The sequence below is a fragment of the Pongo abelii genome, chromosome 21 (assembly GCF_028885655.2).
Source record: "Pongo abelii isolate AG06213 chromosome 21, NHGRI_mPonAbe1-v2.0_pri, whole genome shotgun sequence".
NCBI classification, from domain to species: domain Eukaryota; kingdom Metazoa; phylum Chordata; class Mammalia; order Primates; family Hominidae; genus Pongo; species Pongo abelii.
The window spans coordinates 18134422-18149509 of NC_072006.2; the positions used below are offsets into that span (position 1 = coordinate 18134422).

Here is a 15088-nt window from a genome sequence, read left to right on the forward strand (position 1 = left end):
TAAATCTTATCACTCCAAGGAGTTCATTTTTGGGAAACAAGATGGGTACTTGTCAATTTAACCAAATGTCATGATATTCATGTACTCAGGAGTAAAAATATTTCACTTGATGTGACTGAGAAAGCCACACAGGTCAAAGGATCATCTAGCACAGCAGTCCCCAACCTTTTTGGCACCAGGGACCACTTTTGTGGAAGACAATTTTTCCATAGGTGGGGGGACAGAATGGTTTCAGGATGATTCAAGCGCATTACATTTATTGTGCACTTTCTATTATTATTGCATTGTAATATACAATGAAATAATTATACAATGCACCATAATGTATAGTGGGAGCCCTGAGCTTGTTTTCCTGCAACTTGACAGTCCCATCTGGGGGTGATGGGAGACAGCAACAGATCATTAGGCATTAGAGTCTCATAAAAAGCATACAACCTAGATCCTGTGCACGCGCAGGAGTAGCTGCAAATACAGATGAAGCTTCACTGCCTGCAGCTCACCTCCTGCCATGAGGCCCAGTTTCTAACGGGTTGGTGACCCCTGATCTATCACATCATCCTAAATGAGACTCAGAAAATCATCTGCATACCTTTGGCAATCCGTACGTGGACTCAGTTTAACTAAGGCTGACAAAACTAAGCTTTTAAACTACCATGGTGGCATCTTCATTAGGAAATTGATTCTAAGAAGAGCCACTTGATTTAGGCTTTGAATGATCAACAACTCAGAATGCCTAGATGGGGACAGCTTGTTCTACCATTTAAAACATTTTGCTTTGACTTACCTGAAGTGTGAATATACTTTAGGACCTGAAATCAAGGCTCTATGATAGGATGGTAGGATGAGCCAGTCTGCACTACCCCCCATGGGTCCTCTTCATCAGAACTCCAGGCCTCAGTGGTCAGTGGGACTGACCCTTCCCCAGGGGCATCTCCTCTCCCTGTGCAGATACTTTGCAAAATTAAGATAAATGCCCACATTGACCAGATAGTTGAATGGTACTTTCTTGGGGTAGGAGAGTGTCAGGCTTAGGGGTGCCTCACCTCCCCACCAGTCTTCCAGCAACCATGCCTTCCTCAACTTTGCAAGTAACTGTAGACCCTAAAGGATTCAAGGAAGGGATGAGAATGTGGGGTCTGCAGGGTTATCATGTACTTTAGTGGACTGCATCAACAGAAGTAACCAGGGTTTCCTTCTAAACCCTCAGTCTGCAAAATCATTACGGTGCCCTGGAATTCCCATCAAATGGCCAGAGCCTAGAGAGTATTAACGTCTCTTGCCTTAATCTTAACGGGAACAACTTGAAACAATGGAAGCTACTTTTGACCTATGCCAATTTATCAACAAGACTTGTCAAAATATTACTGATAATTTCCACTTTACAGGTTAAAATAAAATAAACATACTTTTTCTGCTAAGGTAGATTTATTGTTACACATGGTTAGTTTTCATAATGTAATCCCCTGCCCCAGAGCAACTCAGGACTCCATGGAACAGGAAGCCTGCTCTTGGTCATAGCTCATACCACAGCAGGCAGGTCACGGGGGCATGCTGTGCTGCCAAGTCCTCCAAAGGAAGTCACAAAGGTTTGCATTTGGACATTTAAATGCACAAAATCAGGAGAAACAATAAATGCACAAGGGCTGGTGCATATACTTTGGTTACAGTGACGCCACCACACACGGTCACGACTGTGCAAAAATACTGCTTTCAAATCATTAAATAAAAGAAGGAACTCACACAAGCTATAAAAATGTTGCCACAAAAAGCAAAACTTTCCTGTAAGAAATATTAACTGACTTTGACTATGAACTAACTCCAGATTTGCTAAAGTACAAGAATCGTACCATAAATAATTACATTTTGTTCATAAGTAACATTCTATAAATCTTGAAGACCTAGCTCACAGGCATCTTGAAACATGGCACTGTCCTACATCCATGGGACATTTAAAGGAAGTAAGTTTGCACACCACTGACTGGGCTTTTCTCTCATTCTTTTTTTTAAATCTTCTGGCAGGTCTCTTCTAGCCATTACAATTACTTTGATTCTTTTCATGTGAAATATTAAAAACAAAAATTAATTCTTAACCCCGGAACTGGTCCCAGTGTTTATTGCAATACAAACAAGTGACCTTCTAATTGACACATCAAGATGTTACAAACATTATTGTTAAAAAAAAAATACCCCTTCAGACGGGTCTGTTGGAGTATCATGATGAAAGCTAAACATAATTGCCCTAAAATAAATCATGTGGTTTTTACTTTAAGTGGTCAGACCAAAAGATTCTTTAAACAAGTAGAAACAAACTAACTTAAAACCAGAGGACTCAAGCTGCAGAACCACTCCTCACACCTCATCTTCACAAAAGTGCATTTGGCTGGTGGTAGGATATATTATTAGGTAGGGAAACAAAACCGCACTTTTCTCTCTGATCATTTTTTCATAAGAGATTCAAAGAGGGAGTGAAAAAGTACCAACTGGACTCCATTCCAGGTCTTACCTCTAGAGACAGCCAGCTCTCATTTAAGAATCACATTAAATTCTAAGGCCCAACAGACAGAGTGTCTTCATTGCCACCCCCAGTAGTGGGGACTACAGTGCACCTGTAGTCCCAGTGGATGCTCTGACATCACAGAGCTTCCTGCTCTACCAGCCCACCTCATGCATGTCACCACCATAACTATAGCCTGCAAGTCCTCGTGGCCACCTGATGTGGATCCTCTACAATCTGTCCTTGGCTGGCCCTTCCCACTTCCTTTCCTGCTACTTTCTCTTTCTTCCTAGACTGACCTACTCATCATTTCTCAAACAACCTGCACTCGACCCTTGGCCTGGAAACACTACCAATTCCAGTTGAGAGCCACCAAAAATGAAAACATCATTCCAATACTACTCACTACTACCTGACATAACATAGGAAGTTTCGTTACCTGTCATCAGTGAAGCTCCGTGATGTCAGAGTGTCTGCTGGGTTAAGTCTGGCAACACATTTCAAATATAAATCATTTAACTATAAAATATGCAGAGGACATTCAGGAGACAAGCATATGTCTAAAGTGCAATATCAGCATATAAAATAATAGAATCAAGTTCATGAATCAAGATAGCATACATATATTATATAAACCAATTAAACATGACAGAGTTCAAACACATAAGCCAACATATTCCACCACCTAAGAGAACAATCAAGTCCCCTGAGAAACAAGTTGGGGTTCTTGCCCACTTGGGCATACAGGACATTCCTGTACCACATTCACCCCACCTAACCCATCATGTACAATAAACAGGAAAATTACATACATTTATTCATTCTCAAGCTTGACTTAGATAATCTATCCAGCCCTGACCAAGATTTCTAGTCACAGCACAGAACACACCACCTCAACATGGGAAAGTGTATAAACATGAAAATAATGAGCAGACTGTACCAATTAAAATACTTTAATGCAAATATAAAGGGATTTCCACTCCAACTAAAAGTGAAAACTATCTCCAGAAAAAGAGAAAAATTCCATTTCTAATAGATCTTGTGATATGTGTGTGTGTGTGCGTGCACGTGTGTCCAAGGACAAATCAAATTCACTTTGACACTCATCCATACATGAAGCAAGTACTTCCAGAAAGCTCCTTTCCTCACAATGTGATGCCTACAGACCCTGGCTGTTCTAAATTTTTGCCATGCACATGTTAGCATACGGAACAACACAAAAAGCAAAGAAACTAGTCACTAGCACCATCAAAATAATCACAGGATAACAAAAATAGAAATGATTTCTAATAAAGTTATAAACTCATTCCTAGTAACTGTCCTAAACTAAACACACATTTAAAGAACATATCCAGATGCCAAAGCACAGAGAAAATGCAAAGCATCTATGAGAACAACTGGGCTGAGTACTCAAGTCCAACAAAAAGGACATAAAAACACGTGGCAACATTAAACATAGGCTCCGCAAATACCAATGAAATATGAGGAATGAGATTCTGAAGTACTTCTCAGAAAACGCTGGGGGTTCTGATAAGCATGAAACAACCCATCATTACCACAAGATGAACAGGAGCTTCTCCTTCATTCACTTCACAGCAACACAGACTTGGCGAGCTTAAACAATACACAGGCCGTCTGGCTCATATGCAACAAAATTAAGCCATTAAATAGGCATCCCATAAAGATCACTTGACCTAAGACAAAACTAAAGAGGAGTTAGCTGCATGCCACAAAGACAAAAACATTTCATTTTAGGTCTCCATCTCCTTCTCCATCCCCTTGGATGGACTTTTTGATGCGAAGCAACATGGTGGTCAGCCACTGATCCAAGCGAGATATTGAGTCAAATTCCTTCACCTAGTATAACGAAAGAGGAACAGGAATTACCCCATGTAAATACATTAAAAACACAAAATAATAGTACCCCAAGCTGTTTATACCTTTACAGCCATAATCTACTTTCTTCATCATTTGAAATTAATCATTCCAGTTTATAACTTTCTTCATTAAAAAATTGTTTATTTTTTCATTATCCTGTTACTATTTTGATGATACTAGTGACAAGTTCCTGGGCTTGACATTTCTCTGTTTTCAAACATGTGTAAGAAAAAAATTCATTAACAGTCATAATTATTGTGGCAAAAGAAACTGGACATTGTATAAAAAGTTGAAAGGAATATGGAAAATTAATACTCACTGAACATGGGAAAACATTAATTACAGAGTTAGAATATGTATGGAAGCGAATTAACACATTTCAATGCATTACCCAAGAATAAAATTACAATAGGATGAAAATGATGTGGTAAGCAAAAGTTAGACAGGAAAACATTCCTTTCCACTAGCACTCCTGAGCTGTGATGAACATGTTACAGGAGGCTACTGAGAAATTTGCTTGAGGCTGGATGTAGTGGCTCATTCCTGTAATCCTTGAAGTTTGAGAGGCCAAGGCACATGGATAGCTTAAGCCCAGGAGTTAAGAGACCAGCCTGGGCAACATGGTGAAACCTTGTCTCAACAAAAAATACAAAAAAAAAAAAATTAGCTGGGGGTGGTGGTGTGCACCTGTAGTCCCAGGTACTTAGGAGTCTGAGGTGGGAGGATCACCTGAACCCAGGAGGTTGAGGCTGCAGTGAGCTGTGATCACACCACAGCACTCCAGCCTGAGTGACACAGTGAGGCTCTGTTTCAAAATACATTAAAAAAAATTTTTTTGCTTGATTCTAAACGTGAGACGGCAAAAGATGGAAAAACAAAAAGTATAAAGAAAAAAACCCTCATTTTTCTAATATATATATTTTTATTTTTTATTTATTTATTTATTTTTAAGATGGAGTTTCACTCTTGTTGCCCAGGCTGGAATGCAATGGTGTGATCTTGGCTCACTGTAACCTCCACCTCCTGGGTTCAAGAGATTCTCCTGTCTCAGCCTCCCGAGTAGCTGGTAATTACAGGCACACTCCACCATGCCTGGCTACAATTTTTGTATTTTTAGTAGAGACGGGGTTTCGCCATGTTGGCCAGGCTGGTCTCAAACTCCTGATCTCAGGTGATCCACCCGCCTTGGCCTCCCAAAGTGCTAGGATTATAGGCGTGAGCCACCGTGCCTGGCCACCTTCCATTTATTTCATGCCACAAATACAGCAAATTCTCACTACTTAGTTTTTATATTTTAAATTATATTTAATTTTTTTTTTTTTTGAGACAGAGTCTCACTCTGTCACCAGGCTGGAGTGCAGTGGCGCAATCTCAGCTCACTGCAACCTCTGCCTCCTGGGTTCAAGCGATTCTCCTGCCTCAGCCTCCCGAGTAGCTGGGACTACAGGCGTGTGCCAGCATGCCCGGCTAATTTTTATATTTTTAGTAGAGACGGGGTTTCACCATGTTAGCTAGGATGGTCTCGATTTCCTGACTCATGATCTGCCTGCCTCGGCCTCTGAAAGTGCCAGGATTACAGGTGTGAGACGCCGTGCCTGGCCTTAACTAATTTTACTTTATACTTATTTATGGGTCAGATTATTTTCAAAAGAAAAAATTAAAACAGCAAATTATAAGAATATAAATGGAATATTTGCTCCTGAACTAGTCTCACAGCTAAATTAGTTTTGAGTATAAGTCGAATCTCAGCATGGCTAATGGAACTGTTTAATTTGTGTGATATATAAAAGGTGACGTTTGGAAAATACAACTTAAGGTATGCTGGAGTCATGTTCAAATAAATGTTTAGAATTTACATAATCAAAAAGAAAAGAAGTTTCTTTAACTTAAATCTTCAAATAATGTACCATGTCCCAAAAGCATAACTTACTGCTTCAGTGTAAGCTTCACTGTTCTGTTCTTCATGAGCTTCTAGGAGTTTCTGGTAGCATAAAAATATTTTAAAAAACAGTTCTGTAAGATGAAGTCCCATTTCTAAATATATACTTTAAGTATAATACCAATGTTGCCAAATATTGCACACAACTGAGGAAATACTCGTATACAAGTCAAGAGCCAAGTTAGGGATCTAGCTTTTGTACTAACATTTCTCAGGTGCCTATTTCAGAACACAACTACATGTTTCTGACCTTAATTGCATTTGAACAGCGATAATGCGAAAGCAGGAAAGTACCAGGGCCCCTCAGTTAGCAGACTTTATATATTAAAACTTCACTTCATGCCCAATCCCACTTAGGTGTTGTCACCTGACAGAACAAAAGCATTTTTCTTCAAAGTTCTAATATTACTTACTTTCAATAATTTACATTCTCTTGAATCAGTAAATGCTGGAAACATTTCCTCATATTTCTCAAGAGCAAGCTGAGAGAGAAAAACCACTCATTAATTTCAGACTTACTAAACAAACAAAGCTTTCAACATTCTATCAGCTTCAAATAAGATCTACCTGTATCCTATTAAGTGTTGAAGAAGTATGTAGTTAAACTCAACAGCAGAATCAACATAGAAAATCTGTCTATTCTGAATTTTCCATTTCAATAAAGAAGAATTTCTAAACTACTTTTTTCTGAGTTAGGCTGCTGCCGAGAAGACAGTGTAAATGAAAATGAATTCTTAAACACTCACAGACCAGGTATCTGTATCCATCCATTAAATGGAGAAGTTCTTAATACAGTGCAGATTCCAAATAAATTACATTTAGCTTCCTGCTCGAAGCTGACAGAAAGAATAGTTTCTCTTACTGGCTTTAATTCTGCTCTTCCAACTCCAGACACTGGCCACGCCAAGGCTGCCTGTCTTTTTGCCTCTTGGCTCCCAGTGCTCACTGTGCTTTCCAACTTCTTCCCAGTCCTCACTCCAACACCATTTCTGAGCTTGCCTGTTGTTTTGGTTGTTTTTTTAAATGGATATTATCTTACTCTTATTGTCTCCTCCCTTAGTTCCTTAATTGCTTTCTTTTTTTTTTTTGAGGTGGAGTCTTACTCTGTCACCCAGGCTGGAGTGCAGTGGTGCGATCTCAGCTCACTGCAACCTCTGCCTCGCAGGTTCAAGTGATTCTCCTGCCTCAGTCTCTCAAGTAGCTGGACTTACAGGCACCCGCCACCACACCCAGATAATTTTTTTGTATTTTTAGTAGAAACGGGGTTTCACCATGTTGGCCAGGCTGGTCTCGAACTCCTGACCTCAGGTGATCCACCCCACTTGGCCTCCCAAAATGCTGGGTTTACAGATGTGAGCCACCATGCCTGGCCCCCTTAATTTCTTTAAAGCAAAACTACTGAAAAAAAAAAAAGGTGGCTACCAGTGAACATATACATATATTTAAGCCTATAGCACTAAGTATTCCCAGGCAGTACCCCCCATTCAAGTACCAGGCTCTACACTGCTTAGCTTCTGAGATTAGACGAGACTGGGTGTGTTCAGGGTGGTATGACTATAAACTATCAGGGAACTTTTGAGAACAGCTTTGACAGCTGTTAAAAGATTACAACTGGGACACATACCACAGAATAATACTTATTTTTAATGTACCCAGTTTATTCTTGGTACTAACATCAAAATGAAATGATACCAAGAACAAGAGAGAATGTGTACATATTCTTATGGGTGAAATCAGTCAATCAGTGCTCAAGGAAATCAGTCAATCAGTGCTGAAGGACTCCTTACCTTGGCATTCAACTCGTCTACTATGAAGTGGCAGAGGGCAGCTTTGAAGAAGTAATCCTTTGCACTGTATTTCAACAAAGGATTATCCATTGTGTTTGCCCCAACCTAGGCACAGAACGCAGAGTTAAATTTAAAAGGTTTACCCTCTTATATCAGGCAAAGTCATTCTCATCTGTTGTCCTTTAGAAAATAATTATGTATCTTATGTTAGTCTAGCCATGAAATACATTATTTTATCCCAATACCATATAGTAGAAATTTTACTAGACAAGACCGTTAAATACATGAAGTCTTAACCAGTTAAAAACAGCTCAGAAGAATTCTGCTTCCAATAAGATGGAGTAAACATCCTTTCCCCTAATCCTCCCACTAAGCACTACTAAAAGCCCAGGTCATTTTCTAAAAAACAAACGTTTCCCAAGGGAAAACGTGGTGGTGGGTTCCCTCGGTTTTCTTTTCCCTTCCTATATCCATGGCATGAAACTGAAGAACCAGCAACCCAGAAATGCCAGTATGCGCAGATCAAAAGAGAAGAGACAAAAGCCTGCTCTCTCTGGCCAAAGGACTAGAAAAGGGGCAGCCCAGCAAGAGAGAAAACACTTAGACAATAACTGCTCTACTCCAGCCAAATACCACAGAAAAACTGAGGCCCTAACGCCATTTACATCATCAAAGGCTGAAGAAGGAGTCCTAAAGTCCATTCTTGAAAGACTGTAAGAAGGACCCCAATACCTCTGCTTAGGAGCTTCAGAGAAGGCCAAATAGGGAGCTGAGGCTTGATTCCCACCCAACCCCCTGCCACTAAGGCGGTGCAGACCACACTGCGAGCCTGCATCCTGTCTCTGTCCAGCAGGAAAGAGGTTCCCCTTCTTTCTCCAGCTGGTGTGCTGTCAGAAGAAACCAAGAACAAACCAGCACTGTGCTGGCAGAAACAGATAAGGAGAGGGGATGCCACTTCTGCCCAGGGCTGACTAGGCCCCTCAGGTGTCAACAGAGACCTCGTGGGGAGCTGACACCTCTACCTCCACCTGGCAGTAATGAGGTAACATCCCCACCTTCCCCAGCCAGAGGAATGTCAAAGAAGACCAACTGAAAGAGAAGGTTTAAACAAGACCCAGTCTCATAACCTAATGTGCAATTGCCCTGTTTTCAATCAGAAATGACTTGTAATACCAAAAAGACAGGAAGATCTCAAGCTAAATGAAAAAAGACCATTAACAGATGATGGTTCCAGATGACGGAAATGTCCAAAATATCCCACGAAGATTTTAAAGAAGCCCTCATAAAAATGCTTCAACAAGCAATTACAATAACACCTGAAGCTAATGGAAACATGGAAAGCATCCACAAAGAAAAAGGAAGCCACAGGAAAAAAGATATAAAGTAAAAACAAATAAAAATTTCAGAACTGAAAAAAAAACAGTACCATACATAAAAAGTGGGTGGGCTCAACAGCAGGATGAAAGGGACAGAGGAAAGAAGCACTGAATGGAAGACAACAACAGGAACAACAGAGAGAAGACAAACTGACAAAAAGGAATGGAGCATCAAGGACCCATGGGATAATAAAACAGTCTCACTTTTGTGGCATCTGTGTTCTAGAAGGGGAGGAGAAAGAGAAAAGGGCTGGCTGGGCATGGTGGCTCACGCCTGTAATCCCAGCACTGTGGGAGGCTGAGGCAGGCGAACCACTTGAGGTCAGGAGTTCAAGACCAGCCTGGTCAACATGGCGAAACCTTGTCTCTACTAAAAATACAAAAATTAGCCAGGTGTGGTGGCAAGCACCTGTAGTCCCAGCTACTTGGGAGGCTGAGACAGAATTGCTTGAACCTGGGAAGCAAAGGTTGCAGTGAGCCAAGATCACGCCATTAAATTGGCACGCCTGGGCGACAGAGCAAGACTTGGTCTCAAAAAAAAAAAAAAAAAAAAAGGGGAAGCTGAAAAAGTACTTGAAGAAATAACTGCTAAACAATTCTCAAATTTGACAAGAAACATAAACCTACAGATTCTGTAAGTTTAGGGAAACTCAAATAGCTTAAAACCAAATATATCTATCCAAGCCACATTATAATTAAACTTCTGAAACTAAAAGAAAAAAATCATGAAAGTGTCTAGAGAATAACACCTTTTTTATAGGGGAAAACAAGTTGAATGACAGCAGACTTCTCATCAAAAACAATGGAAGCTGACTGGGCGCGGTGGCTCATGCCTGTAATCCCAGCACTTTGGGAGGCTGAGGTGGGTGGATCACTTGATGTCAGAAGTTTGTAAAACCATGGAAGCCATGAAGTGCAAATTTTTCAAACTAAAGGAAAAGAACAATCAACTTAGAATTGTACTCTCAGGAAAACTATGTTTCAGAAATGAAGGCAAAATCAAAATGTTTCCAGATAGAGGAAAACTAAGAAAATCTGTTGTCAGCAGACCTACCCTAAAAAAATGACAAAAGGAGCTTCTCTAAATAGAAAGGAAACAATAATCTTGGAACATCCAGAAGGAAGAAAGAACACGGTAAGCAAAAATATGGGTAAATATAACAGGCTTTCTTTCTTGAGTTTTCTAAATTATGTTTGATGGCTGAAACAAAAATTCTAACATTGACTCATGTGGTTCTAAATGTATGCAAAGGAAACATTAAGACAACTATATATTGAATAGGGGGAGTAAAAGAACAGAAAGGGAGATAAGGTTTCTATATTTCACCAGAACTTATAAAATGATGACACCAACCTAGAGCATTTAACCACAAAAGCTACACAAAGATATATACCATTGATTCTCCAACAACACTGGTTTAAACTGTGTGAATCCACTTATATACGGATTTTTTCAACCAAATGTGGATTGAAAATACGGTATTCTTAGGAATTCAACACACATATAAATGGAAGGCCGACTTTTTTATAAGTGAGTTCCACAGGGCCGACTGTGGGACTTGACTATGCACAGATTTTGATATATAAGAGAGGTCCTGGAACTAATCCCCTGTAGACACTGAGGAATAACTGTACTTAGAAACACTAGAAAATCAAGTCGGCTGGGCGTGGTGGCTCACGCCTATAATTCTAGCACTTTGGGGGGCTGAGCTGGGCAGATGACTTAAGCTCAGGAGTTCAAGACCAGCCTGGGCAACATGGCAAAACCCCATTGCTACAAAAAGACTTGAGCTCAGGAGTTCAAGACCAGCCTGGACAACATGGCAAAACCCCATCACTACAAAAAATAGCCAGGTGTGGTGGTGCATGCCTGTAGTCCCAGCTATTCTGGAGGCTAAGGCTGCTTAGCCTTAGTGGGAGGTGGGAGGACTGCTTGAGGTTGGGTGGTGGATGCTGCAGTGAGCCAAGGTCTCACCATTTCCCTCCAGCCTGGGTGACAGAGTGAGACCCAGTCTCAAAAAAAAAAAAAAAAGAAAAGAAAGAAAAACAACCCATAAAAAGGTTGGAAAAAGAAAACAGAGAAACAAAAAGCAAAGAATAGAAAGCAAAAACTAAAATGGCAGAAAGCAGAATTAAGCCTTAACATATAAATAACTGCATTAAATGTGAATGATCTAAATACACCAATTGAAAAACAAAGATTGGCACAGTGGATTAAAAAACAGGATCCAGGCTGGCTGTGGTGGATCATGCCTGTAATCCCAGCACTTTGGGAGGCCACGGCAGGTGGGTGGATCACCAAGGTCAGGAGTATGAAACCAGCCTGGCCAACATGGTGAAATCCCATCTCTACTAAAAATACAAAAATTAGCCGGGCGTGCTGGCACGCACCTGTAATCTCAGCTACTTGGGAGGCTGAGGCAGGAGAATTACTTGAACCCAGGAGGTGGAGGTTACAGTGAGCCAAAATCACTCCACTGCACTCCAGTGTAGGAGACAGAGCAAGACTCTGTCTCAAAACAAACAAACAAAAAAAACAGGATCCAACTACAAGAAACTCACTTCAGTTATAATGATACAGACAGGCTGAAAGAAAAAGAATGGACAAACATACCATATAAACATAATCAAAAGAAACCAGGCAGGACTATAAAGTGGATAAAGTAGACTTGAGCCAAGAAAATTACCAGAGACAGAGAAGGACATTATGTAATGATAAAAGGGTCACTCCAGCAAGAATAGTAATCCAGAGCTGCAAAGTATGTGAAGCAAAGACTGACAATGAAAGAAGAGTCAGACAAATCCACAACTACAGTTGGAGATTTTAACACCCAACTCTCAATGGATAAAATTAGAAAGAAAATCAAAGGCCAAGCGCGGTGGCTCACACCTGTAATCCTGGCACTTTGGGAGGACAAGGCAGGCAGATCATTTGAGGCCAGGAATTCGAGACCAACCTAGCCAACATGGCACACACCTGTAATCCCAGCTACTCGGGAGGCTGAGGCACGAAAATCATTTGAACCTGGGAGGTGGAGAGTTGCAGTGAGCTGAGATCAAGTCACTGCACTCCAGCCTGGGTGACAGAGCAAGACTCTGTCTGAAAGAAGAGAAAGAAGAGAGAGAAAGAGAGAAAGAGAGAAAGAGAGAAAGAGAGAAAGAAAGAAAGAAAGAAAGAAAGAAAGAAACAAAGATCAGCAAGTATATTAAAGAACTCAACAATGCCATCATCCAACAGGAGCTAACCAACATTTATAAACATCACCCAATAACAGCATAATCATAAAACATATGCCAAGACAGACCATATTCTAGGCCATAAAACAAAACAAATTTATAAGAATTGAAATCACGCAAAAATATGTTATCTAACCACAAAGGAATTAAAAACAAGAAGTCAACAATAGAAAGATTACAGAAAAATCTCTGCTAGACACTTGGAAATTAAATAAAACACTACTAAATAATCCATGGGTCACTGAAGTCTCAAGGGAAATCAATAAATCCAACTAACTGAATAAAAATAAAAGTATAATGATATAATAAAATTGGGAAGTAGCCAAACCTATCAAACGGTAACTGATAACACTAAAAATGCATACACAACAAAGGTGAAAATCAGCAAGTTAAACTTCCACGTCAAGTACCCAGAAAAAGAGCAAAACAAATCCAAAGAAAACAAAATGGAGGAAATAACCATAAAAACAGAAATCAGTGAAAATAAAAACAAAAAAAGAGAAATAATTGAATTCTACCAAACATTTAAAGAGGAATTCACACCAATCCTTTACAAACTCTTCCAAAACACAGAAGAGGAAGAAGACATCCTAATGCATTCTGAGACCAGAATTACCTTGATTCCAAAACCAGACAAAGACACCACAAGAAAACCAACGATCAATATCCTTTATGAATACAGACATAAAATCCTCAACAAAATGTTAGCAAACCAGTTCTGGCACTTACAAAAAGTAAAGTCAGCCACAAGGGTGGTCAACATCTATGTCACTGGACCCCAATAAAAACTCAGAACACCGCATTCAGGGTAGCTTCCTTGGTTGGCAGCAGTCTACGCTTATTTTCACTTATTACTGTAGGGGGAAGTAAGTGCTGTTTACATAACTCCACTGAGAGCAGACAACTGAAAGCTCTTCCTGGAAGTCTCCTAGACCCTGCCCTATGAGTCTCTCCTTTGACTGAGTTTAATCTGTACCCGTTTGCTGTAACAAACTATAATTGTGAGTATAACAGCTTTCAGTGGGTTCTGTAAGTTTGTCTAACAAATTATTAATAAACTTGAGGGTGTTCTTGGGAAACCCCTCAAAGTTTGCAATGACCAAGTAGAATTTATTCCAGGAATGTAAGGTTGGTTCAACATATGAAAATCAATCAATGTAATCTACAATGTTAAGCTGATTAGGACAAAAACCATATGCTTATCTCAACAGATGCAGAAAAAAGTTTGACAAAGGACAAAAACCATATGTTTATCTCAATAGACACAGAAAAAAGTCTGACAAATAAAGGACAAAAACCATATGTTTATCTCAATAGACACAGGAAAATCCCTGACAAAATCCAATATGCTTTGATGATAAAAACACTCAACAAACTAGGAAGAGAGGGGAACTGCCTCAAACTGATAAAAGTATTTACCAAAACCCTACTACCGATATCTACCGATATCATACTTAATATGAAAGACTGAAAGTTTTCCTTACAAGATCAGCAACAAGACAAGGATGTCTGCTCTTGTCACTTCTATTCAACACTGCACTGGAGATTCTAGCCAGGGCAACCAAGAAAATGAAGTAAAACACATTCAGATTGCAGAGGAAGAAGTAAAACTATTGTTATTTGCAGATAACATGATTTTGGATATAGAAAACCTAAGGAATCCACACAAAAAAACCTATTAGAGCTAATAAACAAGTTTGGCATGGTTGCAGGACAAAAAATTGATACACAAAATTCAACTGTATTTCTCTACACTAGCAGTTAACAATTTTAAAAGGAAATTAAGAAAATAATTCAATTTGTAGTAGCATAAAGAAAAAATAAAATACTTTGGAGTATATGTCACCCAAGAAGTACAAAACTTACACACCAAAAACTACAAAACATTGTTGAGCAAAATGAAAGAAGATCCAAATAAATATAAAAGGGACTCTGTATTCATAGACTGTCAGATTTAGTATTGTTAAGATGGCAATACTCTCTGTGATGACTGATTTTATGTGTCAACTTGAGTGGGCTACAGGGTACCCAGATATTTGGTGTTATTCTGAGTGTGTCTGTGGGGTGTTTCTGAATGAGATTAACATTTGAATCAGTAGGATGAGTAAGCAGATTGCCCTCCCAAATGTGGGTGGCCTCATCCAATCTACTAAAAACCTGAATAAAATAAAAGGTTAAAAGGAAGAATTCATTCTCAATGCCTGTCTTAGAGCCAGGACACTGATATTCTCCTGCTTCAGACTTGGACTCAGACTAGAAATTACATCATCAACTCTCCTGGTTCTGAAGCCTTTGGATTTGGACTGGAGCTATACCACTGGCTCTCCTGGGTCTTCAGACTGCAGATCTTAGGCCTTCTCAGCCTATATAATCAAGC

The 15088-nt window shown here is 39.7% G+C and overlaps 1 protein-coding gene across 3 annotated transcripts in view; it reads right to left on the minus strand.

The window, feature by feature from the left end:
• Window positions 1-1406: 1406 nt before the first annotated feature.
• The window catches only part of NAPB (NSF attachment protein beta), a 46934-nt gene continuing 33252 nt past the window's right edge, over window positions 1407-15088 (minus strand). For all 3 annotated transcript variants that reach the window (NM_001131455.1, XM_054541396.2, XM_054541397.2), the window contains 4 exon segments: window positions 1407-4351; window positions 6303-6353; window positions 6725-6793; window positions 8099-8203. In NM_001131455.1, coding sequence (NP_001124927.1) covers window positions 4241-4351; window positions 6303-6353; window positions 6725-6793; window positions 8099-8203 — 336 coding nt within the window. In that variant the 3' untranslated portion in view covers window positions 1407-4240.